General features: G+C 43.0%; 3 protein-coding genes across 4 annotated transcripts in view; 2 read left to right on the forward strand and 1 right to left on the reverse strand.

The window, feature by feature from the left end:
* Positions 1-25,042, reverse strand: part of LOC146511897 (uncharacterized) — a 146,872-nt gene that overhangs the window by 102,738 nt on the left and 19,092 nt on the right. The window lies entirely within an intron of this gene.
* LOC146511903 (uncharacterized) overlaps positions 10,389-25,042 on the forward strand; it is a 53,056-nt gene continuing 38,402 nt past the window's right edge. The window contains exon 1 of the mRNA XM_085171750.1: positions 10,389-10,488. Within this exon, the coding sequence (XP_085027876.1) occupies positions 10,471-10,488 (18 nt within the window). The 5' untranslated portion in view covers positions 10,389-10,470. The remainder of the gene's footprint in view (positions 10,489-25,042) is intronic.
* LOC146511904 (uncharacterized) lies at positions 10,391-16,933 on the forward strand. Its single transcript, XM_085171771.1, has 3 exons — positions 10,391-10,488; positions 15,032-16,384; positions 16,835-16,933. The coding sequence occupies exons 1-2, from the start codon at positions 10,471-10,473 to the stop codon at positions 16,364-16,366; spliced, it is 1,353 nt and encodes a 450-aa protein (XP_085027897.1). The 5' UTR covers positions 10,391-10,470; the 3' UTR covers positions 16,367-16,384; positions 16,835-16,933.

A 25,042-nucleotide genomic window follows, 5' to 3' on the forward strand; every position in this document is an offset into this window, starting at 1 on the left:
AAGTGAGGTGAAGGTGCATGGAGTTCCCGGGTTTTTTCTCATCTCAGCAAGAGGAGTGGAGGCATCTGCTACTCAAATCGAGAAATCCACGGACAAAAGAGAGGGAAAAACTCAGAATTGAGAGGAAAGGAAGCCAGCATACTTACCTTCGTGTAAGTATGCTGAAGGAGAAAAGCAACGTCGGTAAGACAACTGTTATTCCGAAGGAAAAAAAGTTGTAGAGACTTACCGTCGTGATCACGCTAATGCTAGCTCGGTGTCTCACAGGCTAACCACTCACCTTTCATCCGGAGAGCTGCTGCAATTCCGACACCAGTGTGTGTTGGGCTTTTGTGAAACAGAGCAACGGTGAGCAACATGTTCTTAGCTGCTCTAAAGCTAGTTTTTGTCAGTTCACTGTGAGTTTAAAGTGACCTAGAGGGTAATTTTTAGTGCATTTCTCTCTCACGAATAGGCCTATAGTGTGGAGAAATTAAGCACACTGCTTTAATACCTCTGAACTGAACTCACATGTATATTTTGTTGCTTATTTGCACATAGTTCTGAATTTGTTATGGTGTATTGTATTTTGAATGTCAATGGTTACTTACCATAAGTATTGTTTAATTAATGTTTACATGAATAGAGACATATTTGAGCAACTTAGATGTTTAGTTCTCATATTTGATATACTTGAAAATTGAATGTTGTACAACAGAACTGTGAGATTTGATAAGATTTAAGATGTTGATGCAATGAATATGAGGTTGATGCAATATTTTGATTTTACATTTTAACCTTAAAAACAGTGCATCTGAAACAGACTGATTAGAATGTACATTTTATGACCTGGATTATAGGTCAGGTTTTTTTGGAGAGGACAGAAAAGTCCAAGGACCAGGACGATATTCTGGTTGTGATAGATGGCGAGCCAACCACTTTGAGGACGATCTACCCCAAAAGAAGATACACTCCACACACTCATACATTCCAATTACACTCACAAGGACCTTTGAAGTTGGCTATCGCCAGCTTAACTCTAAATTCTTAAAGGGCCCCAACGAGTACTTTTATTTTGTTTGAGTGTGCACACTATTTATTTTATTTTTTTACTTTATCTGTACAAATTGGACAAATATCTGTTATACCTTGTAACAATACAAGAGTGGCTACTCAAAAGTTAACATTGTGTCCAGGTCATTATTGCTGCTCAATACTTTGGCTCCATACGAATTTGGTGTCTTCTGATTCTGGCCAGGGTCTTATTACGAGCCCAAGTAATTATTGCGCTGTAATTCACCTTTATACCTTAAAGTTGGTTACAAAGGTCTGTGTCTTACATGAATGTATTGAGTTTCACTTCCCTTGGGTCTCGTCATGTCTGATTTCTCCCAGCTGTGCTCCCCTTCTGTGTCTCATTCTCCTCGTTATTCCCCAGTGTATTCAAGCCCTGTGTTTCTCTGTGTTGACGTTAGGTCCTTTCTCATGTTGTGTGTCTGTTCCTACATCTCCCAGTGTATGTTTTGTTAGATTTTGCCCAGTTTAGGTTTTGTATGGTTTTCTCTGTTCAGCAATAGAGCTGCTTTGTGACTTTCAGTCCCGCCTCAGTTGAGTCTGTGTTTGGGTCCTTTTCCTGCCTGCACACAGCCGTAACATGACAAACCGTGTGTTAAGTTTGCCTTATGAAAACAGTTTGATGTGACAAATAAAAGGTTTGAGCTACGATTTCACTTCCTGTATTTGAGAGTGTCGACCCAAACTTTCAGAGTCAGAATACTTTATTAATCTCTGTTGCTGCAAGACAGTAAAAACAATCACTGAATTAACTGGATTGAATAAATTATTATAGTACAAAGTTGCAAACATAACAAACAGCTATAACAATTAACTAAATTATTTTTTATTTTATTTGTTTATTTATTTTTTGCCTGTCCTGTTCGGTTCTTTTTTTTTTTCTTTTTTCTTTTTTTTTTCCTGCCTGTCCCATTTGGTTCTTTAGCCGTCAGAATTGTTGTCTGAAGACCAACAAGGATACCCAATGGATTTATTTTGCCAAATGGATCATCATGGCATTGCCGTATTGGTCCATTGGATTGACCTTTGTTTTTATTATTTATTTTATTTTATTTTCAGTTGTTACAGACGGGACAGACATGAGTGAGGGATAGGAAAGGGAGAAAGAAAGAGGAAGGAAAAGAAAAACAGAAAGGGGAGAGGGACAGTGAGAAAGGGGGGAAAAAAATATCCTGGATCACCTGTTGAGAGAAAAAGAATAGAAAACAACAAAGCAACATACTAAACACAAGTGTAAACAGCAGTAAATACTAAATATTGAATGTTGTTGTGCAGCACGCAGGACAGACAGCGCACAATGTGCTTTGAAGTAGCAGCCAAGAAAGGTGTGATTTAAGTCTACGAACAGTGAACACCCGTGTGCACACCTGTGTGGATCGGCGCGCTTGTATTCAAATGGTTTCCCCATGTAATGGTCTGCAAGAGGATGTAGAGAGCCATAGCCCTGTCCCCCAGGGCATGAAGCAGGCATGGAGGAGATCCAGGCCCCAGACATCCAGAGGCCCCAGAGTGCGAGAGCCCAAGGAGGACCACCGGAGGGGCATCTGTGCCACCTTCATGGGAAGGGCTGAGGATCCCCAGACGAGGGGTCACCCAGTAGCCACCGGGCAGAAGCTAGAGGGGGCTCCACCGGCGTGCCCGCCGGTTCTGCCGGCAGCCAGCTGTGCCAGAGTGAACCGAGCTGCAGGCCCAGAGGCCGGAGGCCCGAGGGCCCCGAGGGCCCCCCGCGCCCCGGAAGAGGCCTGATCGAGCAACAGGTGCCAGGCCCCGCCAAGTAGCCACCGGGAGTGAGCTGGTACATACCTGAGCACCCAGCCCTGGACACCAAGAACCACCAATGCACCGACCCCTGAGGGCATCAGTCACCGGCAGGGAGTGTGGTGAGGGGAGATAGGCCTCCACACTTTGGAGGGCCTGGGAGTTCCCAGAGAGGTGGAGTCTAAGACCCGACCTGACATATAGACACAGACAAACAGGCACACGCAGACACAGACATGCATTCCCACCCTCATGCACACATATACAAACTCTCAGCACTCACCCAACGTAAGGATTGACATAAATGGACATGTAGACACAATCACACTCCCCAAACATACTCTATACCCTGGGTCCAGGTATCCTCGCCCCCAGAGGGGAAAACGGCACCCAGACCCAAGAGATGTTACCCTTCCCCCTGGGGTGGAGGCAAGCAGACCGTCCCAGGCTCCGCAGCAGCAGGGAGGCCAATCGGACAGCCAACATCTCCTCCCAGCCCCGATGGCTGGTAGAGAACGGGGGTGTGTGAAGACCCCATACCACCCTCCTCCCGCTTATGTGTAGTGTTGCTGCGTGGTGCTCTAAAGTGCATTTAAAACAAGGGAGAGCATGGTGCTGCTGCCAGAGAGCAGCAGGTGTTAGCACGGCCCCTCCCGAGAACCCTCGATGTCTACATGGATTTAAAATTGAGAGGTGGGCACCGGCGCCAGAGGTAGGTTTGAATACACAGACTCCTGCACCCTGGTGACACACCCGCACCCCAAGGCCCTACCTGTGTGGGTGGGTGTGGTGGAGCAGGAAGAGGGAGGTAGCCGGGGATGGGGAGGAAAAGAAGGGAGGGGAGGATGCCCCTCCCTTGGGCCAGCTCCCCCGCTGACCCCAGTAGGCACCCCCATCCTCTGGTACCCACCAAGGCAAGGGAGCCCAGGCCCATCCAGACCGGGGCCTACGGCAGCAGCACTGCCAAGCCCCACAGGATCCGGGGCAGCCCACCCTACCCCACCGCAGAGGAAACTGTACCCTCCCCAACATTCAATCATCTCCCAGACTACACAAGACAACAGACACCCAGGTTAAGTTTATTCTCCACCTCTCCTATGTCTCTCCCCCACCTGCAGAGTGGACTTCTGCAAGGAGTTTGGTTCTTTACCAATCAGAATTTTTGTCTGAAGGCCAGGAAAGATGCCCAACGGATTTATTTTTTCAAGTGGAGAAAATATGCCAATGCCATATTGTTCAACTTGATTGATCTATATTATCATTGTTTATTTATTTTTTTAACTTTTTTTTATTTCATTTTCAAATCAAAATGGTATTTTAAGTTATTACAAGTTGGACAGACAACAATACAGAAAGGGAGAAATAAAACAGAGGGGAAGGAGGGACAGTAAAATAAGATTTCTTTGGCTCTCAGAGGAGGTGGACGCATCTTTCACCCTCTCCCTTCCTTATCTTCCCTGCTGCTGCTTCTATGTCTTTGTCTAGTCTCATCTAACTCTAGCCTTCAAAGAGTCTCTCAGTCATGTTCTCTAAAATCTAAAGAATTATGGATTTGATCGACTGGTCCCGTAACAAAATTGACAACTTCCAATTGTCCCGCAGACAATGTTTGCTACTGGATACTCGATGGTCGGTTGCGTTGTGTGTCTGGCTACACTCTCGATGGAGGACATTGAACGACATCTACCAATTTGGAACCACGATAAGAGTGTTCTGGCTGATTGGAGCTGTCTCGGACCTGGCTTATCGAAGAACAAGAAGCGGCTACAGCTGTTCAAAATCCCATAAGGCTGGCCGACATGATAGACGATGGGCAGGGCTGCGAGTACGACTGTGTTATTGAACAAAATATGGATAAGGTCTTGGAGAAGGTCATGGCTCTGCAATATAGATATATTGCAGAGCCATGAGCCATAGATAACATCTTTGAGAAGAAGAATAGGAATTAAGAGAATTGAGAGAATTGGTGACCAGTGATAAAAATTAGACCAACTGTAAAAATTGGATGCAGTTGTTCGCACTCAACCCAAACATTCACCATCTTCACTCATGCGGCTATCCCACTGCCACCAGCTGAAGGCCTGCCAAGGTCGAAGCTGACTGGAACAACAAAAATTCTCCATGATAACAGGATGGTTGACAGAACTCTTTGTCCCTCCTTCAAGGCCACCTGGGTCCACTGGAGACTGTTGACCTTCGCTCAACCGGGTGTGGTGACACTTTCTGTGAGCTGAACACGGGATACACACAGACACACGCACGAAACATGTACACTGATACTGATACGTACTATCACCCTCCCTCCCCCGAATCCAACGCCTCCTCCCATGCTTACCTCTCATCTGATGTGGACAGCGGAGCCGCTGGAGGCGCGATCGAAGATTGCAGCAGTCCTAGATCCAGCTGTACACACTGGAATATTCTCCCATGTTGCTTAATTTTGTTTTATTGTTTTATGGTCTAATGATGTCTGTGCATTCCAGATTATCTTTCTGTGTTACACATTTCAATGTTTTTTTCCCCCTTGCTACCTAGCCTGACCTGTCTTCCCAGGGTGATGTTTGTGTATTGTATGTACGGTCGGCAAGGTCTGTCATCTAGAATAGTAAGAAAGTGTCACAGTTTGTGTTGACAGACCGTGGGGATGTGGAGAAGGAGGACCCAAAATGCAGGACTCTTCAGATGAAGCAGTGTCTTTATTTACAGTGTTGCAAATATGAACCACAATAAATTCCTGTGCGTCCCACACTCCTGTGCTGTGTTCGCTCTCACTGTCTGTGCTCTGAAACTCTGTTTTCTAGTTTCCATGCACCCGTGCTTGCTGCCCTCTCGTCTCCACACTCCTGCAGGAAGAACACAGCCGTAAATACTTCACACTATGGCAAACTCACACTAACTGACATCTAACTGGGAAACTGACAGGAAGTCTCACGCAACGATCCAGCATCGGAGAGAACTCAACCATACTCCTAAGTAGCTCTCCCGATGAAGCTTGACCAGATGCACACACCTACACCCACAAACAAGAAAAACAAAGAAAAAACAAGGGACAGCAACACCAAATATACACATGTCCATAAACTATTCAAGAACCTTGGGTACCCAGACACAGGGTTCTTGATAAAAAGTAAAGTGCATTTATTAAGCGCTTTTCATAGACAGGCAGTCACAAAGCGCTGCACAGGATTCTTATCATTCTTATTTTCTGGTTTGTTTGTTTCTTCCCCTTCTCATCCAGTCTGTCTCTGTGTGCTGTGATTAGTGTCCTCATGTTTGTTTACCTCCTACCTCCTCAGTCATGTCTTTGTATCTGTCTTGTGTCCAAATCTTTTTAAAGTGATGCTGCATCAATGTGCTCACAGACATTTACCTTACACTATGTTTGAGTTACAGTGCATCATCTGTGAAATATAACAGAGATTACAACCTTCAACCTTCAGTGAGCTTATGGTGAGCCTACAACGTTATTCGTTAACAACAAAGCAAACGAAGCATGGCTTGACAAGTCTAGACGATAGTTCAAATTAAATGATTAATTCTAATCTATGTCTCAAAACCATGCAAACCAATGAGTAGTGGAAGAGGTGTAGCTAATGGAGTGGCCAGTCTGAGGGATCTCCCTCCTCCTCACTGAGTTTCTTTTGCTGCTCTCCTTCGTGTCTTTATAAACTGGTGGTGTTGCCACAGTATTCCTACACGCATTACTGTTTTTATTTACAGATGTGCAATATCTCCACATGCTGCTCCTCTTTCTCACTGTCTGCAGCCCAAATGTGTTTTCTCAGAGCATCTGAGTCACGTGATCGCACAGTAACGAATCAAAGCAAATCAGGAAGAAGGGGGCGGAGCAAAGTGTGTGCGCAGGACAGGAGTCGAGCAGAGAGAGCTGCTTTTGCATGAAACGGGAGTAAAGTAGTGAACTTAGAGGAGAGACAGAAGCTAAAGTATCGATCATATACCACTACCAACGTCCTGATCGATATCTGCATCGATCTGCCCACCCTTGTCTCCTGGATCGTAGCTGAGATCAGCGTGAACCACGTGGGTCTCTGCTCCCTGATCTGTTTCCTGTGTTTGGAAAGAGTTCCGGCTTCATCACGGAGTTTCTCTCGGTTTGTGGGCTCATCTAAAGGTAAGCACCGAGCTAACTTTACTGTGAGTTCAGTTCATGTTGAGTTTAGCTCCTGAATGAGGTCTTCTGCTGCTCTCCTCGGTGTCTGTTCACAGTTTATTGTGAACACGTTGAGAGAAGAGTGAGAGAGTGTTTGGAGAAAAACACCAACTAATCATTAGCTCAGCATGCTGGGAGAAGTTGGAGCAGAAAAGTCTTTTCATTGTCCCTGCAGCTGTTTTTCTACGGCCTCATTTCTATTTAAGTGATAAACAGGAAGGTGTGTGTGTGTGTGTGTGTCCATGCTGCCGAGTCTCTTTTACTGTGTTTAAATTGCAGCTGCTAGAACACGGCTGTTCAACATCTATTCAGTCAGTCACGTTTATTTCACATCTACAGACACGCATTTCCACGTGTTACAGACAGTGTGTAGGTAGGGCGGTAAGCCTTGATCTTTTTTTGGTCTATAATTAGAATTTTAGTCTTTAATTTGTCAAATGCATCTTTCCTGGATGATTTAAGGTAATTTTGAGTCAACATTAATGCTGCAGTCAGTAAATTCTGGGTAAAAATTTCCCTGAGTGTTCGCTGATGGAGAGAATTTGTTCTTTTAAAAAAAAAAAATTAACACTTGAATTACTGACCCTTTTTTGCTGGTGCAAGTCCCTACTACCAGATTTACTAACCCTGCACAAATTGCGTAAATTCCCTGAACCTAACATCTACTAGCACCCTGCTGAGATTTTCACAGGCCTCCATTGTTCTCCTGCTTTTGTTGTGCAGATGTAACCCAGTGTTAATTTGGTTATCTGATATTGTGTAATATTCAGTATATATGTATATATCTATTTTGGGTGATCGGTTATAAAATGTAAAACAATTATTTTAAGTTTTTTTTTATTGCTAGTGATTTGCGGCTGCTTTACGACAGTTGACTGTTCCATGTGTTATCACGTGTCTTTTCTGATGTGATGTATATAATAAAGTAATTAACTTAAAAGTAAGTAATAAATTTTAAGGTGCTAATCGGGGATAAGCTGGAGAGCTCAACAATTAGCCGCAATGCTAAGCGGACGTTGGTAGCCATGGGACGGTCTAGCCTTCGTTGTGCTTTTCAGGTTGCCTAGCAACCATGATACTAACCGCGAGACACGTTACGTACGGCAGTCAAAGGAGCTTGCAAAGAAAAGCGTCTGGACTTCTTTAAGTTGCTCGAAGACGTTTCACCTCTCATCCGAGAAGCTTCTTCAGTTCTAAGGTCAAATGGTGGAGAGTCCCAGATTTAAACCTAGTGGGAGTTTCCCCCCACAGAGGGACAAAAGGACCCCCTGATGATCCTCTAATCGCCTGAGCCAAGGTGTGAAACTGGGTGTGGGTCCCAATCAGCCAGAGTTTCGGGTGAGCGTTTTGTGAAACCTGGTTTGAAAGAGGAGTGAAAGAAGCATCTATGTCCACTGTGAGCGACCATCTTTGAACAGAGGTGGTGGTTTATGACACCAACTGTCTGCCATCTATAATCCAGTTTTGAGTTCCCTCCCCAGACGCCTTAACGCCCACTCACATCCTTGGCCATCTGACCTCAGGAATTTGCATGATACGGGACCGATGCGGTGGACGGTGTCAACGACGTCGGGAAATTTATCTTGCGCCTCCGGTAGGACTGATCTACAGACTTTGATTACCGCCTGCCGCACGTCCTGCATCTCCCTCTCGGCCAGACGGTAGAGCTTCAGATTCCAACGGCGTGAATAGCTCTCCAGGTGAAAGCTGGCAGGCCACAGACATCTCCAAAAACGTCGGAGCACATTTTGGAAATATATGATATCTTGATAAATTAAGGAGATATTTGAAGCTTAAACAGCTACATCTCGCTTGAAAATAACTTTGTGACCCAAAAAAAAGAAATATTTAAAAGTTTTTAGCCCTGCTCGTCCGCCATTGCCGCATTTGAGTTTTGGACAAAATGCATTCTGGGATATTTCGCTGTACCAAGTCCACACAAGTCGCCACCGATGCATGCTCGATAAAACAGGCGGAGCGAGAACACATCCGGGACTTTTTTGCGTTCCCGGCTTAATGCGTACTTTGAATTGCAACAGTACTTGGTCTCCGACTGATGACGTATCACGAGTACACGAGAACGCAAGTACGCACAAGTACGCATATTGAGACAGGCTCCAAGCTTGGGTGAGCTAGTGAGGAATATCTTCATCTGCAGTAGCCTTAAAAAGACTATTGTTCGTTCTCCTGCCAGAAGCCTCGCTTCTTTGCTGCCTTACTGCTGTGCTGTCTCGCTGGTGCCATTAAAGGATCGACGGCTGTCAACCATTCCTCCGGACCTTGAGTATTTGGACCGAAGTACTTACACACATGTCCGCACTCAATGCCATACATTCTCTTTATTTTGCTGGCCAGCTATCGCGATTGTTTTTTTTGTTTTGTTTTGTTTTACATTCACAAAGACTATACAAAGACATTTTGGTTATTGTCAAATAGACACACTCTGATTACGGACTGAGGAGGTTGTAGTGTTACAACCCCAGGACTGAGGGGAAAAAAAGACTCTCTACATAATCATCACATTATCACTTATATCTTGGTTAAGAGAAGTGGCCATTGATAAAAATATTCTTTTTTTCTCTTCTTGTCTTTGTTCATATTGCAGGAAAATTTTAAGTTGTTCAGGTGTAAACATCTGCACTCAGATATGGTTAAGTTTCCTTTGACGTATCAAAGTGTCAAGCTGATGTCTAAGAGGGTATGTTGAGAAGTGTTAAGGACATTTGTGCTCCAGTCCATCAATCCTTTAAAGTGTTGGACACCAATGGTAAACTGCCATCAGACCCTAACGGAAAATTACAGCGAAGATACAGCATCCTACCTGTTATGTATGCAACCTAATATGGAAGAAACATTTTATGAGCATACATACAAGCAATGGTTATGTACCTTTGCACAAATGACAATTTCAAAAGAATCAACTCTAACAGTCACTCATCCAAGTGACTTCTTCAGTCTCAGCTGACTGCAGGTTTCCCCAACCCTATAAACAGTACATTTGCACAATAACTAAAACTAGCTCACTGAATGAACAATGGGCTGAGGTCAGTTCCTTGATCATTAATATGCAAATTCTTCTAACCATTGATCAAACACCACTGATCAATGGCCATGAGTACCATTGTTTCAGAGGGTGTCCGTTTTCCAAATTCAAACTGATAGCTGTTTCCACACCAGAGGGGCCTGAAAGCTGAAGGCTCTGCCTCCCGTTCTACTTTTAAATACTGTAGGAACCACAAGTAAGCCTGTAGTGTGAGAGCAAAGTGCTCTAATGGGATAGTGCCTGATCAGTCAAGACTTTGTATGTAAATATGATGGCTTCAAATTTAATCCTGGGACACATGTTGTTCCCCGTTCTTGTTTCACTGTGATGTTACAAAGATCTGTTTTGTGTCCCAGCAGATCAGCAGGAGGAGGAGAGTCCGACGGAGCACCAGACGAACATTTTCAACCATTTGGACTCAGCTCAGCTGCTACAGTGGACAGAAATGTCATCAACACAAAAGGTGAAGAACCTATCACTTTTATTGAAACTACGTGCACTTCATCAGCTGATGCTTGTTTGTCAAGATTGAAGAAGTTTATTGTCATTTTGTATGGTGTTACCCAGGCTGAAACAATATACAGTTTCTCACCAGCATATACAGTGCAATAATCAATAATCAATACAATTAGAAAAAAAAAAAGATTAAAAAGCCAGTAATAAATCGCAACAATAAATAGGAGTAAATAACATAAAATCTAAATTAAAAAACAAACTCAAGTCCAAATGGTCACACTCATACACGTACCAGCAGTCCTTTCACAGAAGGGATAACTAAATAATGTAGTGCTTTGAGGTATGAGCCAAAAAGGGTGTGGTTTGTGTGTGTGAGCATGGATGCGCTTGTTTTTAAAAGGTTCCTTCATGTGATGATCTGCTAGAGGGTGTGGGGAGCCACAGCCCTGTTCTCCAGGGCATGAAGCAGGTATAAAGGAGATCAAAACTCCAGACATCAAGAGACCCCCAGAACATAAGAGACCAAGGAAGACCAACAGAGGGGCAGCCGTGCCACTATCCCAGAAAGAGCTGGAGAGAGCCCCAGATGAGGGGTCACTCAGCAGCTGCGGAGCAGAAGCCAGGGGGATGTTGCAGTGACGTGCCCGTGAGCTCCGCCGGCAGCCAGCTCTGCCGGCAGCCAGCTGTGCCAGAGTGACCGAGCCCCAGGCCAAGAGGCCGAGGGCACCTCACCCACAAAGTGGCCCGAATGAGCCCCAGGCTCCAGGCCCCGACAAGCAACCACCAAGGAGTGAGCCGGTGGGTACCCGGACGCACATCCCCAGACACAAAGAACCACCAATGCACCGATGTCTGAGGGTGTCTGCCACTGGCAGGAGAAGTGGTGGGGGGAGATAGGCCTCCATACCTTGGAGGGCCAGGCCTCCATACCTTGGAGGGCCAGGCCTCCATACCTTGGAGGGCCAGGCCTCCATACCTTGGAGGGCCAGGCCTCCATACCTTGGAGGGCCAGGCCTCCATACCTTGGAGGGCCAGGCCTCCATACCTTGGAGGGCCAGGCCTCCATACCTTGGAGGGCCAGGCCTCCATACCTTGGAGGGCCAGGCCTCCATACCTTGGAGGGCCAGGCCTCCATACCTTGGAGGGCCAGGCCTCCATACCTTGGAGGGCCTGAGATGTCCCTAGAGAGGTGGCGTCTGATACCCTGACATATTGACAGACATACAGGCACACACAGATACAAACGTCCATTCCCACCCTCATGCTCTCATATGCAATTACTCAACACTCACCCAACGTGGAGACAGACATAAAGAGACACTGTACACACAATCACACTCTCCAAGGGTACTCTAAGCCCCAGGTCTAGGTACCCTTGCCCCTGGAGGGGGAAACTGCACCCAGACCCAGGTAGTGTTACCCTTTCCCCTTGGGTGGAGAGAAGCAGACTGCCCTGACTCCGCAGCAGCAGGGAGGCCCCACATTCCAGACCCCAGTGGGACGGCCAACTCCTCCTCCCAGCCCCCCCGCTCCAACAGGCCGCAGGGGGTGTGTGAAGACTCCAAACCTCCCTCCGCCCGCTCATATGTAGTGTTGATGCATGTGTGTTCTAAGGTGCATTTAAAACCCAGGAGGGCATGGAGCTACCTGCCAGAGAGCAGCAGGTAAGCGCATAGCCCCTCCTGATAGCCCTCGATGTCTACATGTATTTAAAATTGAGAGGTGGGAAACGACGCCAGGGGTGAGGTTGTACACCCTGATGGTCTTTTGGATTCTGTGTAGCGTGCCCACCCCCAAGATCCTATATGTATGTGTTATGAGAGTGTGAGTAATGTGGATATCTAAGTTGTGGGATGAAATTGAGGCACCGGCAGCCAGAAGGGAACAGAGGGGGGGATGCCTCCCCTGCACCCTGGTGACACACCTTTACCCCAAGGCCCTGCATGTGTGGGTGATTGTGGTGGAGCGGGAAGAGGGAGGCAGCTGGAGATGGGGAGGGAAGGAAGGGAGGGGCACGTGGATATAATTGTCCGGTGAATTGGTTTGGCAGTGTGAGCAGTTGTTGGTAGACGTAAAGCCCATCTTGAACATCCAATGACCTGTATAGTGTACTCTATGTAGTGTTTTGTATTGAATTAAATGAAGACTGGGATTTCTAATTAAATGAAAGGCTTTTAAGCATATCTGAGACCAGAAGTTTTGGTCTAAGTTAACTGATAAATCCGCTTCCCATTTTGCAATAGGAAGTGATATTGATTCATCTGTTTTAGAAAACATTCTGTATATTTTGGAAAGTAATTTTGGGGTTTTAAGAGTAAGAAATTGTACCACATTTGGTGGTGTTTGTAGTTCAACTTGACCCGATTAAAATTTATTTTTCATTATGGATTTAATTTGTTGATATTCTAAAAATCTTTTCTTGTTGATTCCATATTGTGTAACTAGTCTGTCAAATGGAATAAATTCTCTACCTTCTAATATATGTTCTAAATATTTGATTCCTTTACCATTCCAACCTGGAAAGTTTATCATATTATTGTTTTGTAATATGTCAGGGTTGTTCCAGATAGGTGTACGTTTGCATGGGATTAATGAAGACTCCGTGAATTTTAGAAACTCCCACCATGCTGTCAGAGAAGAGCTGATGCTGACGCTTTTGAAGCATTCATGTTGTTGGATGTTTGAGCTGATAAATGGTAGGTCTGAAATCTCTAGATTATTGCAAAGTGCTTGTTCTACATCTAGCCAAGGTTCATCTAAGAGAGTATATTTTAGCCATCCTGAGATAAATTGAAGCCTGTTGGCTAAGAAGTAGTGCTGAAAGTTAGGTAATTCTAATCCTCCTTTATCCTTGGTCTTTTGTAGTGTTTTTAAGCTTATACGTGGTGGTTTATTTTTCCAAAGGAATTTGGACATATATGAATCTAGAGATCTGAACCAATCTTGTGGCGGTTTAGTTGGGATCATTGAGAATAAATAATTTATTTTTGGTAAGACCATCATTTTTATAGCGGTAACCCTTCCCATGAGTGATATGGGTAGACATTTACATCTAGCCAGATCGCCTTCTACTTTCTTTAAAAGTGGGATATGGTTTAATTTAGTTAGATCTGCAAGCTTGGGAGAAACATTAATACCTAAATATTTTATATTTCCCGATTGCAGTGTTGTAGAAGAAGAATTATGGAAGGAGCAATTAATCGGAAGGACTGTAGATTTTGACCAGTTAATTGAGTAATCTGATATTCTTGCAAAAAGAGTTTATCAGTTCAATCACCCCAGAGATATTAGTTTGTGAGTTTTGGAGAAAAAGTAACACATCATCTGCATAAAGGCTGATTTTATGTTCCACGTTCTTGCATTTTATGCCCTTAATTACTGAATTCTGTCTAATTGCTGCTGCTAGTGGTTCAATAAAAATTGCAAACAGTGAAGGGGAGAGTGGGCATCCCTGCCTGGTGCCCCTCAGGAGACAGAAGCTGGAGGATGTTTGGTCATTTGTTTTGACACAAGCTGTTGGGAATTGTATAATATTTTTAACCAGTTAATGAAAGAGGTTCCAAAACCAAATTTGTGTAAAGTTGCAAATAGAAATTTCCAGTTAACTTTGTCAAATGCTTTTTCTGCATCTAAAGAAAATATTGTAGTTTCAAGGTTTTTACTGTATGAATAGTCTATCAAATTAAGTAATCTACGTGTATTTGTTGATGAGTGCCTACCTTTTATGAAACCAGTTTGGTCAGGATGAAGTGAGTGAATAGGGAAAGGGTGTAGCGCAGCGGTCTTCAACCTTTTTTGCGCCACGGACCGGTTTATGCCCGACAATATTTTTCACGGACCGGCCTTTAAGATGTCACGGATAAATACAACAAAATAAAACTAGTACAGGTACCAAAAAAAGAAGATTTATTCCAGTTTATTACCAGTCCGAGGCCCGGGGGTTGGGGATCGCTGGTGTAGCAGATTCTTATTTGGTGTGAATTTAATACAGCCACGGAGTGATGACGGGGTCACGGTAAAGCTGTCCATCCACATAGAGCCGGTCCACAGCGATGACAGCGTGGGAGCCCTTCTGGATGAAGCCACGTCAGATTGGGAAGAGGACCCTGCGTCGTTCCAGGATCTCTTTTGGGAACTGCCGATGCTTTGATTTCTAAAAGTAGCTGGTGATTGTACACACGTAGACCAAGGGCGTTTTGGGCTAACATAGAAAAGGATAAAGCTAGTAAAAGCCAAAGCAAAGCTAGCAGAGTTGACTGACGCAATGTCAACAGACGTGTCACCGTGCATACTGCTGCCGCCGTCTTGCCCCCAAAATTAGCGCCCCCCCTTTTCAGCCTTCGCACCAACTGAGCAGTGGAGAATAACACCAACAGGGGCAGTAAATTGAGCTAACTAGGAGCAGCTGTGTTCTACCAAGTGTATTGACTGAAAAGGAACTACTTCAATCTTTGGTTTAAAACTAGTGTTAATGGAGGAAGTTTGAAGGTTGAGTGTGTTCCACGACTGCATTTCACTCACTGCCTCTGTTTGTATCTCTGTCACTCCAGGACCAAAATGGAGCGAGACGTCAGCGCTCTCCGGAGGCCGACAAACCTCACAGAAGAAAGGGACAGAAAAAATACAGCTGTGATGAGTGTGGGAAGGATTTTACTAAGGCTGGAACCTTAAAAATACACCAACTCATCCACAGTGAAGTTAAACCATACAGCTGTGATGAGTGTGGAAAGGACTTTACTTATGCTGGAAGCTTGAAAAGACACCAACTCATCCACAGTGGAGTTAAAGCATACAACTGTGATGAGTGTGGAAAGTCATTTACCCTGGCTGAACACCTAAAATCACACAAACCTGTTCACAGTGGAGTTAAAGCGTACAGCTGTGACTTGTGTGGAAGGTCTTTTACCCATGCTGGAAGCTTAAAAAGACACCAACTTCTCCACAATGGAGTTAAAGCATACAGCTGTGAGTTGTGTGGACAGTCTTTTACCCTGGCTGGACACTTAAAAACACATCAACTCATACACAGTGGAGTTAAACCGTACAGCTGTGGTTTGTGTGGACAGTCTTTTACCCATCCTGGAAGCTTAAAAGCACACCAACTCACACACAGCGGAGTTAAACCGTACAGCTGTGGTTTGTGTGGAAAGTCTTTTACCCAGGCTGCACACTTAAAAAGACACCAACTCATACACAGTGGAGTTAAACCGTACAGCTGTGACTTGTGTGGACAGTCTTTTACCCGGGTTGGAAACTTAAAAAGACACCAAGTCATACACAGTGGAGTTAAACCATACAGCTGTGGTTTTTGTGGACAGTGTTTTACCCATCCTGGAAACTTAAAACAACACCAACTCATCCACAGTGGAGTTCAAGCGTACAGCTGTGACTTGTGTGGAAAGTCTTTTACCCGGGCTGGAAACTTAAAAAGACACCAATTCATACACAGTGGAGTTAAACCGTACAGCTGTGACTTGTGTGGACAGTCTTTTACCCGGGCTGGAAACTTAAAAGCACACCAACTTGTCCACAGTGGAGTTAAAGCATACAGCTCTGATCAGTGTGATGAAGCTTTTACTCATAGTAGCAGCCTACAGAATCATCAAGTTACCCACTCTGGATTCAAGGCGTACAGCTGTCACATTTGTGGAAAAACCTTCCGCTGGCCAGGCAATCGAAATATTCACCTACGCCTTCACACCAAAATTGATGTTTGCTGCTGTGATCAGTGTGGCAAAATTTGTGTGACATACAAAAACTTAGAGCAGCACATGTTTAGCCACACTGAGGAGAGACCTTATAAATGTGACCTGTGTGAGAAGAGTTTTAAATCTCCACATTACCTCAAATCACATCAAAAGATTCACAGCAGAAAGAAACTCTAAAAGTGCAGTTACTGTGAGGTATGTATTTTTCTTTTTACAATTATTTCGAAGTATTACGTGAATGAAATTTAATTTCAAAGCTTAAATGAGACATGAAAACTTCACATACAGAATATTGAGTAACATCTGACACAAATCTCCTGAAACTTTCCTGATATTGGAAAAACGTAAAGTTTTAAAAGCTTCTCTCATTTCTAACATTCACACTCCAATGGATGCATCGGAGAGCAGCTTGAGGTTAGTATCTTTTGATATGCAGAGTAGAGCATCCAGGGGTTTAAACCACCAATCTTCCCATTAAGTAGATTACCTCCAAATTAAGAGTTATTGTAACCCAGTAAGCTGAGTGTTATAATGTAAAAAGTAAAATGTGGACGTTGACAGAGCTGCTCTTTATTTCAGGCGACGTTCAGGATCAAAATGTTGAAGGAATTCCATGACTTACACTGTCTTTGTGTCTTTGTTTAGAAGCAGAGCGACACAGATGGATCCCGTTCTCAACCCTGTCGTCACTGTGGTGGTGGGAAAGAGTTTCGCTGTGACCTTTGTGGAAAAACTTTCAGTCATGTAAAGAGCCTAAAAATACATCAACGCAGACACACTGGAGACGAAATGAACTACTGCAAAGAATGTGGGAGAGGCTTCCCCACATCAAGTGCATTAAAACAACATGAACTCTGTCACCGTGGGGTAAAAAAGCACGTCTGTGACCAGTGTGGGTCATCCTTCATCAGTGCAGCTAATCTTAAAGAGCATAAGAGTGCACACAGGAGAGGAACCATACAAGTGCAGACACTGTGACCAAAGCTTCTCACAGTCAGATATTCGTAACCTTCATGAAGATACACACATTGAAGAGAATTTCAGCTGTGACCAGTGTGACAAGAGCTTCAAGAATTCAGCTCATACTCTTCTCACAAACGATCCCACTCTGTAAATAAACTGTTTCACTGTTACCAGTGTGCAAAAACATTCACTTCATTATCTGCTCTGTGCAAACATCAGCGTGATCATGCTGGACTGAAATCAATGGATCACAATGGATCTGAAGAGACAGAAAGATCCTCTTCTGGTTTCAGGGTCAGACTTAAAAACCTTGAGATCAGGCTCCACAGAGTTCAGCTGGAGTCTCCTGTAAAGGATGTCACACTTGAATCTGATGAGCTAGCTCTGCTTTCTGGAGCTGCAGTGAATAATCCTAAATGTTACAGTTAGGAAACTACAAGTATAGATATGTACATCAAGTTTATCTTTTAGTTTTTTTCCTTTGGATATTTTTACAATGGTAAACAGTAGTGGTAGGACTGTGCGATATGACCAAAATCTCATATCCCATTATAAGACATCTTTTGTGCGGACAACGATATAAATCACAAAAATTTAACATTTTCGGTAAATTCTGTGAATCTCGGGCAGCTCGACTTGCGTGACGTGTTTCCAGCTGGGTGTCATGTACCTGGAGTCGAGTGTTTTAACAGATGCATGAAATTATACATTTTTAGACAGAAGTTGTAATGGCTGCCATTTTCTTTGTGAGTATTTATTACACGGCGTGCTGCCGTTTATTTTTAGGTTTAGGTTTATTTTTTAGCACCCGATGGCTCCTTTCTGCTTCTCGTCCGTAAACACTCTTCATACTCTTTCACAGGATTCAGTTTATTTTGAAAAGTCTCAACAGGATCTTGAGCTTTATTGTGAAAGGTTTTGTGCAAAACAAACAAGCGGACTAAGGACGGCGCTAGTAAGTACTAGAGATGGACCGATCCAATATTACGTATCGGTCAAATACTGACCTAAAGTACTGGATCGGATATCGGAGAGAAATAAAAAAATGTAATCCGATCCATTAAATATCTAAAAAGCACCTCACAAAACTTGCTACACGGAGTAACTCAGCTCATAACCGTTGCACATCGGAGCTGTATGCGTCACGTGATAGAGCAGCTGTGGCGTGGGAGACCTGTCAGCGGTCTGATTGAGCATTTGGAGCCTCGCTACCAAACCGTCATTTCAGCTATCCTAGAGAGAAGTAAAGCAAGTGTGTAAGTTCATCTCTGAATGTTTGTAAAGCATTCCAGCGTTAAGTTTAACAACCGATATATGGAGCGACTGCCTCTCTCTCTCTCTCCCTCTCCTGCTGCTACTTCAATCGTGAAACTGATCAATGATCAGCTGATCGGCTTTTCTGTCACAAGTCCATCTCTCTTGTTTGTGTATCGCCCACTTCGCGCCAGAAAGATGAAACCAGCGGCTGAACAACAGCACGTTTAAGCTTGATAAGCTGTTGTTAGAATTTATTTAATATTACTTTCTAGACCAGGATCCTTTTCTAGCTGACGGCTGGTAACTGTGCAGGGGCGGATCTAGCAAAGTTTAGCCAGGGGGGCCGCTAGGGCATGAACAGGGAAAAGGGGGCACAAAGACATACTTTTCTTTCTTATTCTCATTTAAAATGTCTCGCGTTTAATAAATAATTATCTGAATCTTACACCCAAAGTTTTAATCTGATGTAAAATGTATAGAAGTCCATTACTGTATATAGTAACTATTAAGTCTAATATACCCTAGTAAGCTGTAGTACTTTTTCCTTTGGGAAGGCACCATCTGTGCAGTCTGCAGTTCTGTTGAAGAAAGATGTTGGATCTATTTAACTATTGTTGAAAAATAATTAATTTCTGTACATTTTTTTTCACACTGCATCAAATTAAAGTTGATTACGTTGATTAAGCATCATGAGGTGGAGGGTGGTTCCCTATTTTTTTTTTTATTATTATTTTTGCTGGGAGTTTGCCATCCTATTAGTTAGGTTGCTTACTCTTTAAAATACCAGAATAGGGAGGATGGAGCAGGTTTAAGGTTATTAGATTGATCAGTATTGCTGAACTATGAAATATTTTGGGTGCAGTGTATTTATTGCATACAGGCATAACAGAATAGCTTTAGTAGTTTTTTTTTTAAACTAGAGTTTGAACTTATACAAAATGCAGCAAGATATTAAAAAACAGTTTATTGATTAAAAAACACACTATATCGGATTTATATCGGTATCCGCTGATATCCGAATTTATGATATCAGCATCGGACATAAAAAAGTGGTATCGTGCCATCTCTAGTAAGTACTCTCTGCTTATGACCCAAAAAACAAAAACCCACAAAAAAACAGAGGAAGTTTTAGGAGTGACGGCGAGAGAGAGAGACAGCAGAAAAACAGAGAGAGCGAGTTCTGAACAACTCAGAACAACGAGTCCTCAGAACAAATAAAATCAATATTCGAACCCAAAGTAAAAACTAGATCCAGTGTGTGTCCTTTTTTATGTGTGGGGCCTGACACATGCAGCGTAAAGTGAAAATAAACCATAATGTTGATAAAACTTCTGGCAAAGAGGTTGGAGTCATCATCAACATGTAGGTTAAAATCCCCAAACTGTTCCCAGAAAATTGGGAGCATGAAAATGTCTGCTGAGCTGGAAGCAGCAGCCGGAAAGCTGTAGAAGCCCAGAAGTGGAATATGGAAGTTAATAAACACACTTGTCCTGTAAAAAAAAAAAAAAAGGACAGGAAGTAGCTGAACTCCAACAAAAATAAGCTGTTTGGGCCAGCTGGACGATTCACTACAGCACAATAAAAAAGATCCTTATTTCCGGCAGAAAATATCCAGTTTTCACTGAGTGGCAGTTAAAATGGCCCTGAAATGCCGCAGCGAGACCTCCCCCACGACCAGATCCCTGAGGCTGGCTGATGAAGGAATAGACATTCGGGCACAGTTCAATGAGGGACGAATAGTCCAAGTCCCGCTGCCAGGTCTCAGTCAGAAATAAGAAGTCCAGTTTTTTTAGAAGATATAAAATCGTTAAGCATGAACGACTTATTAGTCAGTGATCAGGCATTAAAAAGCACCATGTTCAGCGGGGTGGAAGGATCATTTTTAGCAGAGGCTCGAATTATTGGACGTGAATACACCTCCCTATCTCCTTCCCTTTTGTTTTCATGCTGATATCAGCTTTAACCAACACAATAAAGTCTCTTTTTATTGTTGTGTAGTGTGAGATTATTATATTATGTTATGCCATATTATACCCCTAATTAAAGATTGTGAAAATATTATGTAGTTTTAGTTTCCATTATTCTCCTGACTTAGAAGAAGGTGATAACTATTACATTTATTAAACTGATTTGTATTTTATTAGACTGCTGACTTATTGTGAATGGATGATATTGTTTTATGATGCATGTTACTGCTGCGTTATAAGAAATATTGTTTTCAGAGAGTCATGGCCTTATTTGTCTGATTAGAAAAGAACAGAACATACTGCACAGGAAGCCAAGGTCATAACTTAGGCTCACTGAGAGAGAGAAAGAATGTGGATGTTTAGGTTTTATGACTTTGGAGGTGGGCTGAAGCTATAAGAATGTGAGAAACGCTCAGACACTTGGAGATCAGGTGGAGACCCTCCCGTGCTCATCTCCCCTCCGGGTGGTTTATGCTCAAAAGTGCTGTATGGAATAATGAGAATTGTATGGAATAAAATGATTGTTGATTGTGCATTTATGTGTTGTCCTTCCTTCAGCCCAAAGATGAAAGAATTGGGAGAATTTAACAGTAGAACACGATTTTATCACACGCAAGGCCATGGAAGCTCTCCTATCTGAAACTGTGTTCTGTGAGCAATATGCCTTCAACTCTCCCTAATTGACTATGTGCACGTTAGCATATGCTACTTCCAGTGCGGAAACTCCTGTGGGGAGCTTTGTTTCCGGTGTCCTATTCGCGCCTGGTTTACGGTCCAAAACAAGTTAAGCAAATGAATAAATCAAGCGGCGATTTACATTTCTATAGATGTCTTGGGCATTTACCCAATATATCTGTAAATGATGTTCATCGACTTGTCGATATTTTCCCCTGCACCTCAGGGCAAAAGAGAAAAGAGATTCAAATGTTATATTTAAAATATATAAAATAACCAGCGATAGGTGAAATCAAGTAGCCAATTTTATTTTTTGACGGTGCAAAACGTTTCGTCGACATCCACTGCACTTCAGAGTCACACTGCTAGCGATCGATGCAGCGATTCTGTACTGTACAGGAGAGACGTCACGGAGGAGATCATCTGCAGCGATCAGGATGCAGGACACAATGTGATGTAAAAAAATAAGCATGCAAACTTGCACTAAAAAATCTGCGAAACAGCGAGGTGAAAGGTGAACCGCGTTATTAGCGAGGGACCGCTGTAATTTTGAAGGTAAGTCACAACATACCCTTCGTACATACTAATGTGTAGAAACCGTTACCAGCAATCATTCATTTTTTGTGTGGCTTTTTTCACGGTTTGTTAACATGCTGTGTAGGTGTGTACTTGACTAGCTGATATCGACATAACGGGGAAAACATCTGGTTTGACTATTGTTCACCTGTAGTTTGAATGCTGAACATTTGCCTGTTTAAATCATAAGACCAGTCACTATACAGAGATGTGCTTCTGAATGTGGACGATGTGTCTTCTGCTGCAGTTCTGCTTGTGTTGAGTGATGTAAACTGATCGATCTAAACTCTTTAAACGTCAAAATTGATCATTAGATTTTTTATGACACAACAGTGGTGAGTGTTCCCACCTTCTGCTCTTTGTAACTAAACGCAATCTTTCCGTTTTCCAGTTTTGGACATGATTTTGGAGTATATTTTTGCAGTAGCGATTTACCGCAAAGTAAAGCAACCGGAAATGTACAACCCCACATCCGGTCTCAAACCAGGAAGTTAGCATTTTCTCGTGCACAGGGTCAATAAGGGCATGCTGTCGGTTTCATAGCATTTATCAATTTTTACCCACCAAGTTGACAACATCACTCTCTCACTCTCTGTGGGCAGAGCAAGAAGAAGGCTTCCATATCCTGGATTTCTCCAAACATGATCTGAAGCCTTGGTGCAGTGCGGCCCATCCCTCATCTAAAGGTAAGCATCGAGCTAATGAGGTCTTCTGCTGCTCTCCTCGGTGTCTGTTCACAGTTTATTGTCACCACGTTGAGAAAAGAGTGAGAGAGTGTTTGGAGAAAATCACCAACTAATCATTAGCTCAGCATGCTGGGAGAAGTTGAGCATTTGCTCGCAGAAATTTGGAGCAGAAAAGTCTTTTCATTGTCCCTGCAGCTGTTTTTCTGCATGCACCAAACCTCTACGGCCTCATTTCTATTTGAAGTGATAACAGGAAATCTGATCTGATCTACAGCTGCACCCTATCATCTAAACAAACTTGAGCACATTTTATTTTAGTCATTGTTTTCTTCTACTTGCAGTACAGAAAAGATCAACATAAGTAATCAGTTGGCAGTAGGGTGAATCTGTGATTAATTCGTGTGGTCTGAACTTCTTCTTCTTTGATTGGGTGACAGCAGTTGAAAGTAATTGGATGAGACAATCATGGGGAGGGCCCTGAATATTGTTAAGAAAATGGCATTTTAAAAGCTGTCACAGTTGGCACTGAGCTCTGGAAAAATTGACGTTTTTACTGGTCTTTGAACGCCCACTGGTGTAAAATCGGCGTTCTCACTTTTTACACGTCGATTTTACGTCATTGATTGATTGATTGAGGCCACGAGGCCACGAGGCTGACCTCAGCGAAGATCATAACGCAGTTATTGCTCTGTTAGTTTCAGCCTCAAAGATCTGCAGTGGCAACCAGAGGTGTGGCCTCGAGTCACATGACTTGGACTTGAGTCACATGACTTGATGTCATTTAGTTTAGACTTTAGACTTGACTTGGACTTTTAAACCAATGACTTAGGCTTGAACCTGTTTACTTCAAAGACTTGAGATTTCACCCCAAATCTAAAATGTAACACACATATTACATAAAAAGTGCGCACTGTTAATTAATTTCATTCATTCTTACCACACTGCGTACTTATGTGTGTGTGAGCTGTATCACAGCCGACCAAATGAACCAGATTCTTTTTTAAATAACAAAAAACAAACGGTCAGGCCAAAAATGCCCCTGTGATTCATTTTTCTCAGGTAGATAAACTATGAAGTAGTGTGTGTGTGTGTGTGTGTGTGTGTGTGTGTGTGTGTGTGTAGCCGGAAACACGTGACCTCCACAGTAGGCGGAAATACGTTCCTGCATGGATCATCGACTGTGGAAACCTTGCAAGTCGATCGTAAAGGTTGGCACAGAGTCTTTCATACATAAATTTGCCGTTAATAATTATATAATTCTAGGAATCATCTACTTTGCTTACACTGATTACGTTGGCACTTTGTTAGCGTTACAACAACGGTCAGATCCCCGAGGTATCTAAACTTTAGTAAGAATGTGCACTTTTGACACCTCTGGTTAGCATTTAGTGGTCAGTTTCAAACGTATTTGATTTTTGCTTGTTATGAACAAATTCACTTCCCTGCTTTTCACGATCTGTAACATCAGTGCACATTGTTCCATTTACTGCATATTGCACTTTATTCATGTCTCTCATTCCACCTGCATCAACATTGTAAAGTTTGTCACAAAGAGGTTTATATATTTATAAATATTCTCTATCCCATTCTGTTCTGCTTTTTTATTGCCCAGATGTTAGTTAGCCTTTGTTAAATTGTCTGTTATGTCAATAGATACGTATGTCACAAATAAAAGTCTCTTGTAAATTATGTTTTTGTAAAGAATTTTCTCCCCAAATCTCTTACATGCTAACTGTAACGTGTTATTTCTGCTAAAACCTGAACTTAAATGTGTATATGGGGTGTTTATCTGTTTTTCTCTCTGTTTTAGATGCACGTATCAATGTGGATTTCTACCTCCAAGCCAGAATCGCAGGAATGCACAACATGTTGCAGAAGACTCTTTCACTGCCCTCTGTGAGCTACTCTCAGCCCTACTGCCAGGGCAAAGGACGAGGAACATATAAATGGACACATTAAAAATGCTTTGTGATGGGTCTGTCTAGCACAGACACACTGGAACGAGAGACTTTTAATACAACAGCAAAAAGCATTAGACACCAAGCAGACAAAGTTCTTTGTGTTACTCGTATACGAGGGAGAGAACCACGAGTCGCTCTCGTCCGCTCCCTCATAACACTGCTCTTTTATTGAGATTACATGAATATACATGGGTTTATTAACATATGACGTATACATACAAACGAAGAGTACCTTGTCTGTGTGTCTGCGTGTGTGTAAACAACTTCCTTAAACCTGTTTGTCTGGAAGTCCAGCAGTTCATCTAAACAAAAAGCACTTAGACTAGAACAGATATAGATACGTTCATCCTACCACAAAACAATAAGAGCAGGTACGACCTCTCCCATGCTCCCAGGATGTGGGTGTGAATGCCAGAACACTCTGGAATGCACACAAAGTCTCTGCAGGCTCCTAAGGATCAACCCTCTACCAACATGACATTGATTATAAAACTCTAAGCATATATGAGTAGATATTTCTAAGCATAAATGACAATCCAATAATGTAAACCTGACAGTTCCCTTTAGAAAAGTTCCCAGTTATGATCACCGCATGTCTGACAGTGTCAATGCAAACACACAGCATGTCAATCACCCTAAATTACTGTAAAAGTACACAGTTTGACAAATGTATTAGCAGTCCTCTTATTCCTCTTTGATCTCATCCAATGGTAAACTGCATCCCACAAGTGAACAAACGAATTGTTAATAGTTAAAAGAGAAATTAAC

Source organism: Neolamprologus multifasciatus, chromosome 9 (assembly GCF_963576455.1).
Source record: "Neolamprologus multifasciatus chromosome 9, fNeoMul1.2, whole genome shotgun sequence".
Lineage (NCBI taxonomy): Eukaryota > Metazoa > Chordata > Actinopteri > Cichliformes > Cichlidae > Neolamprologus > Neolamprologus multifasciatus.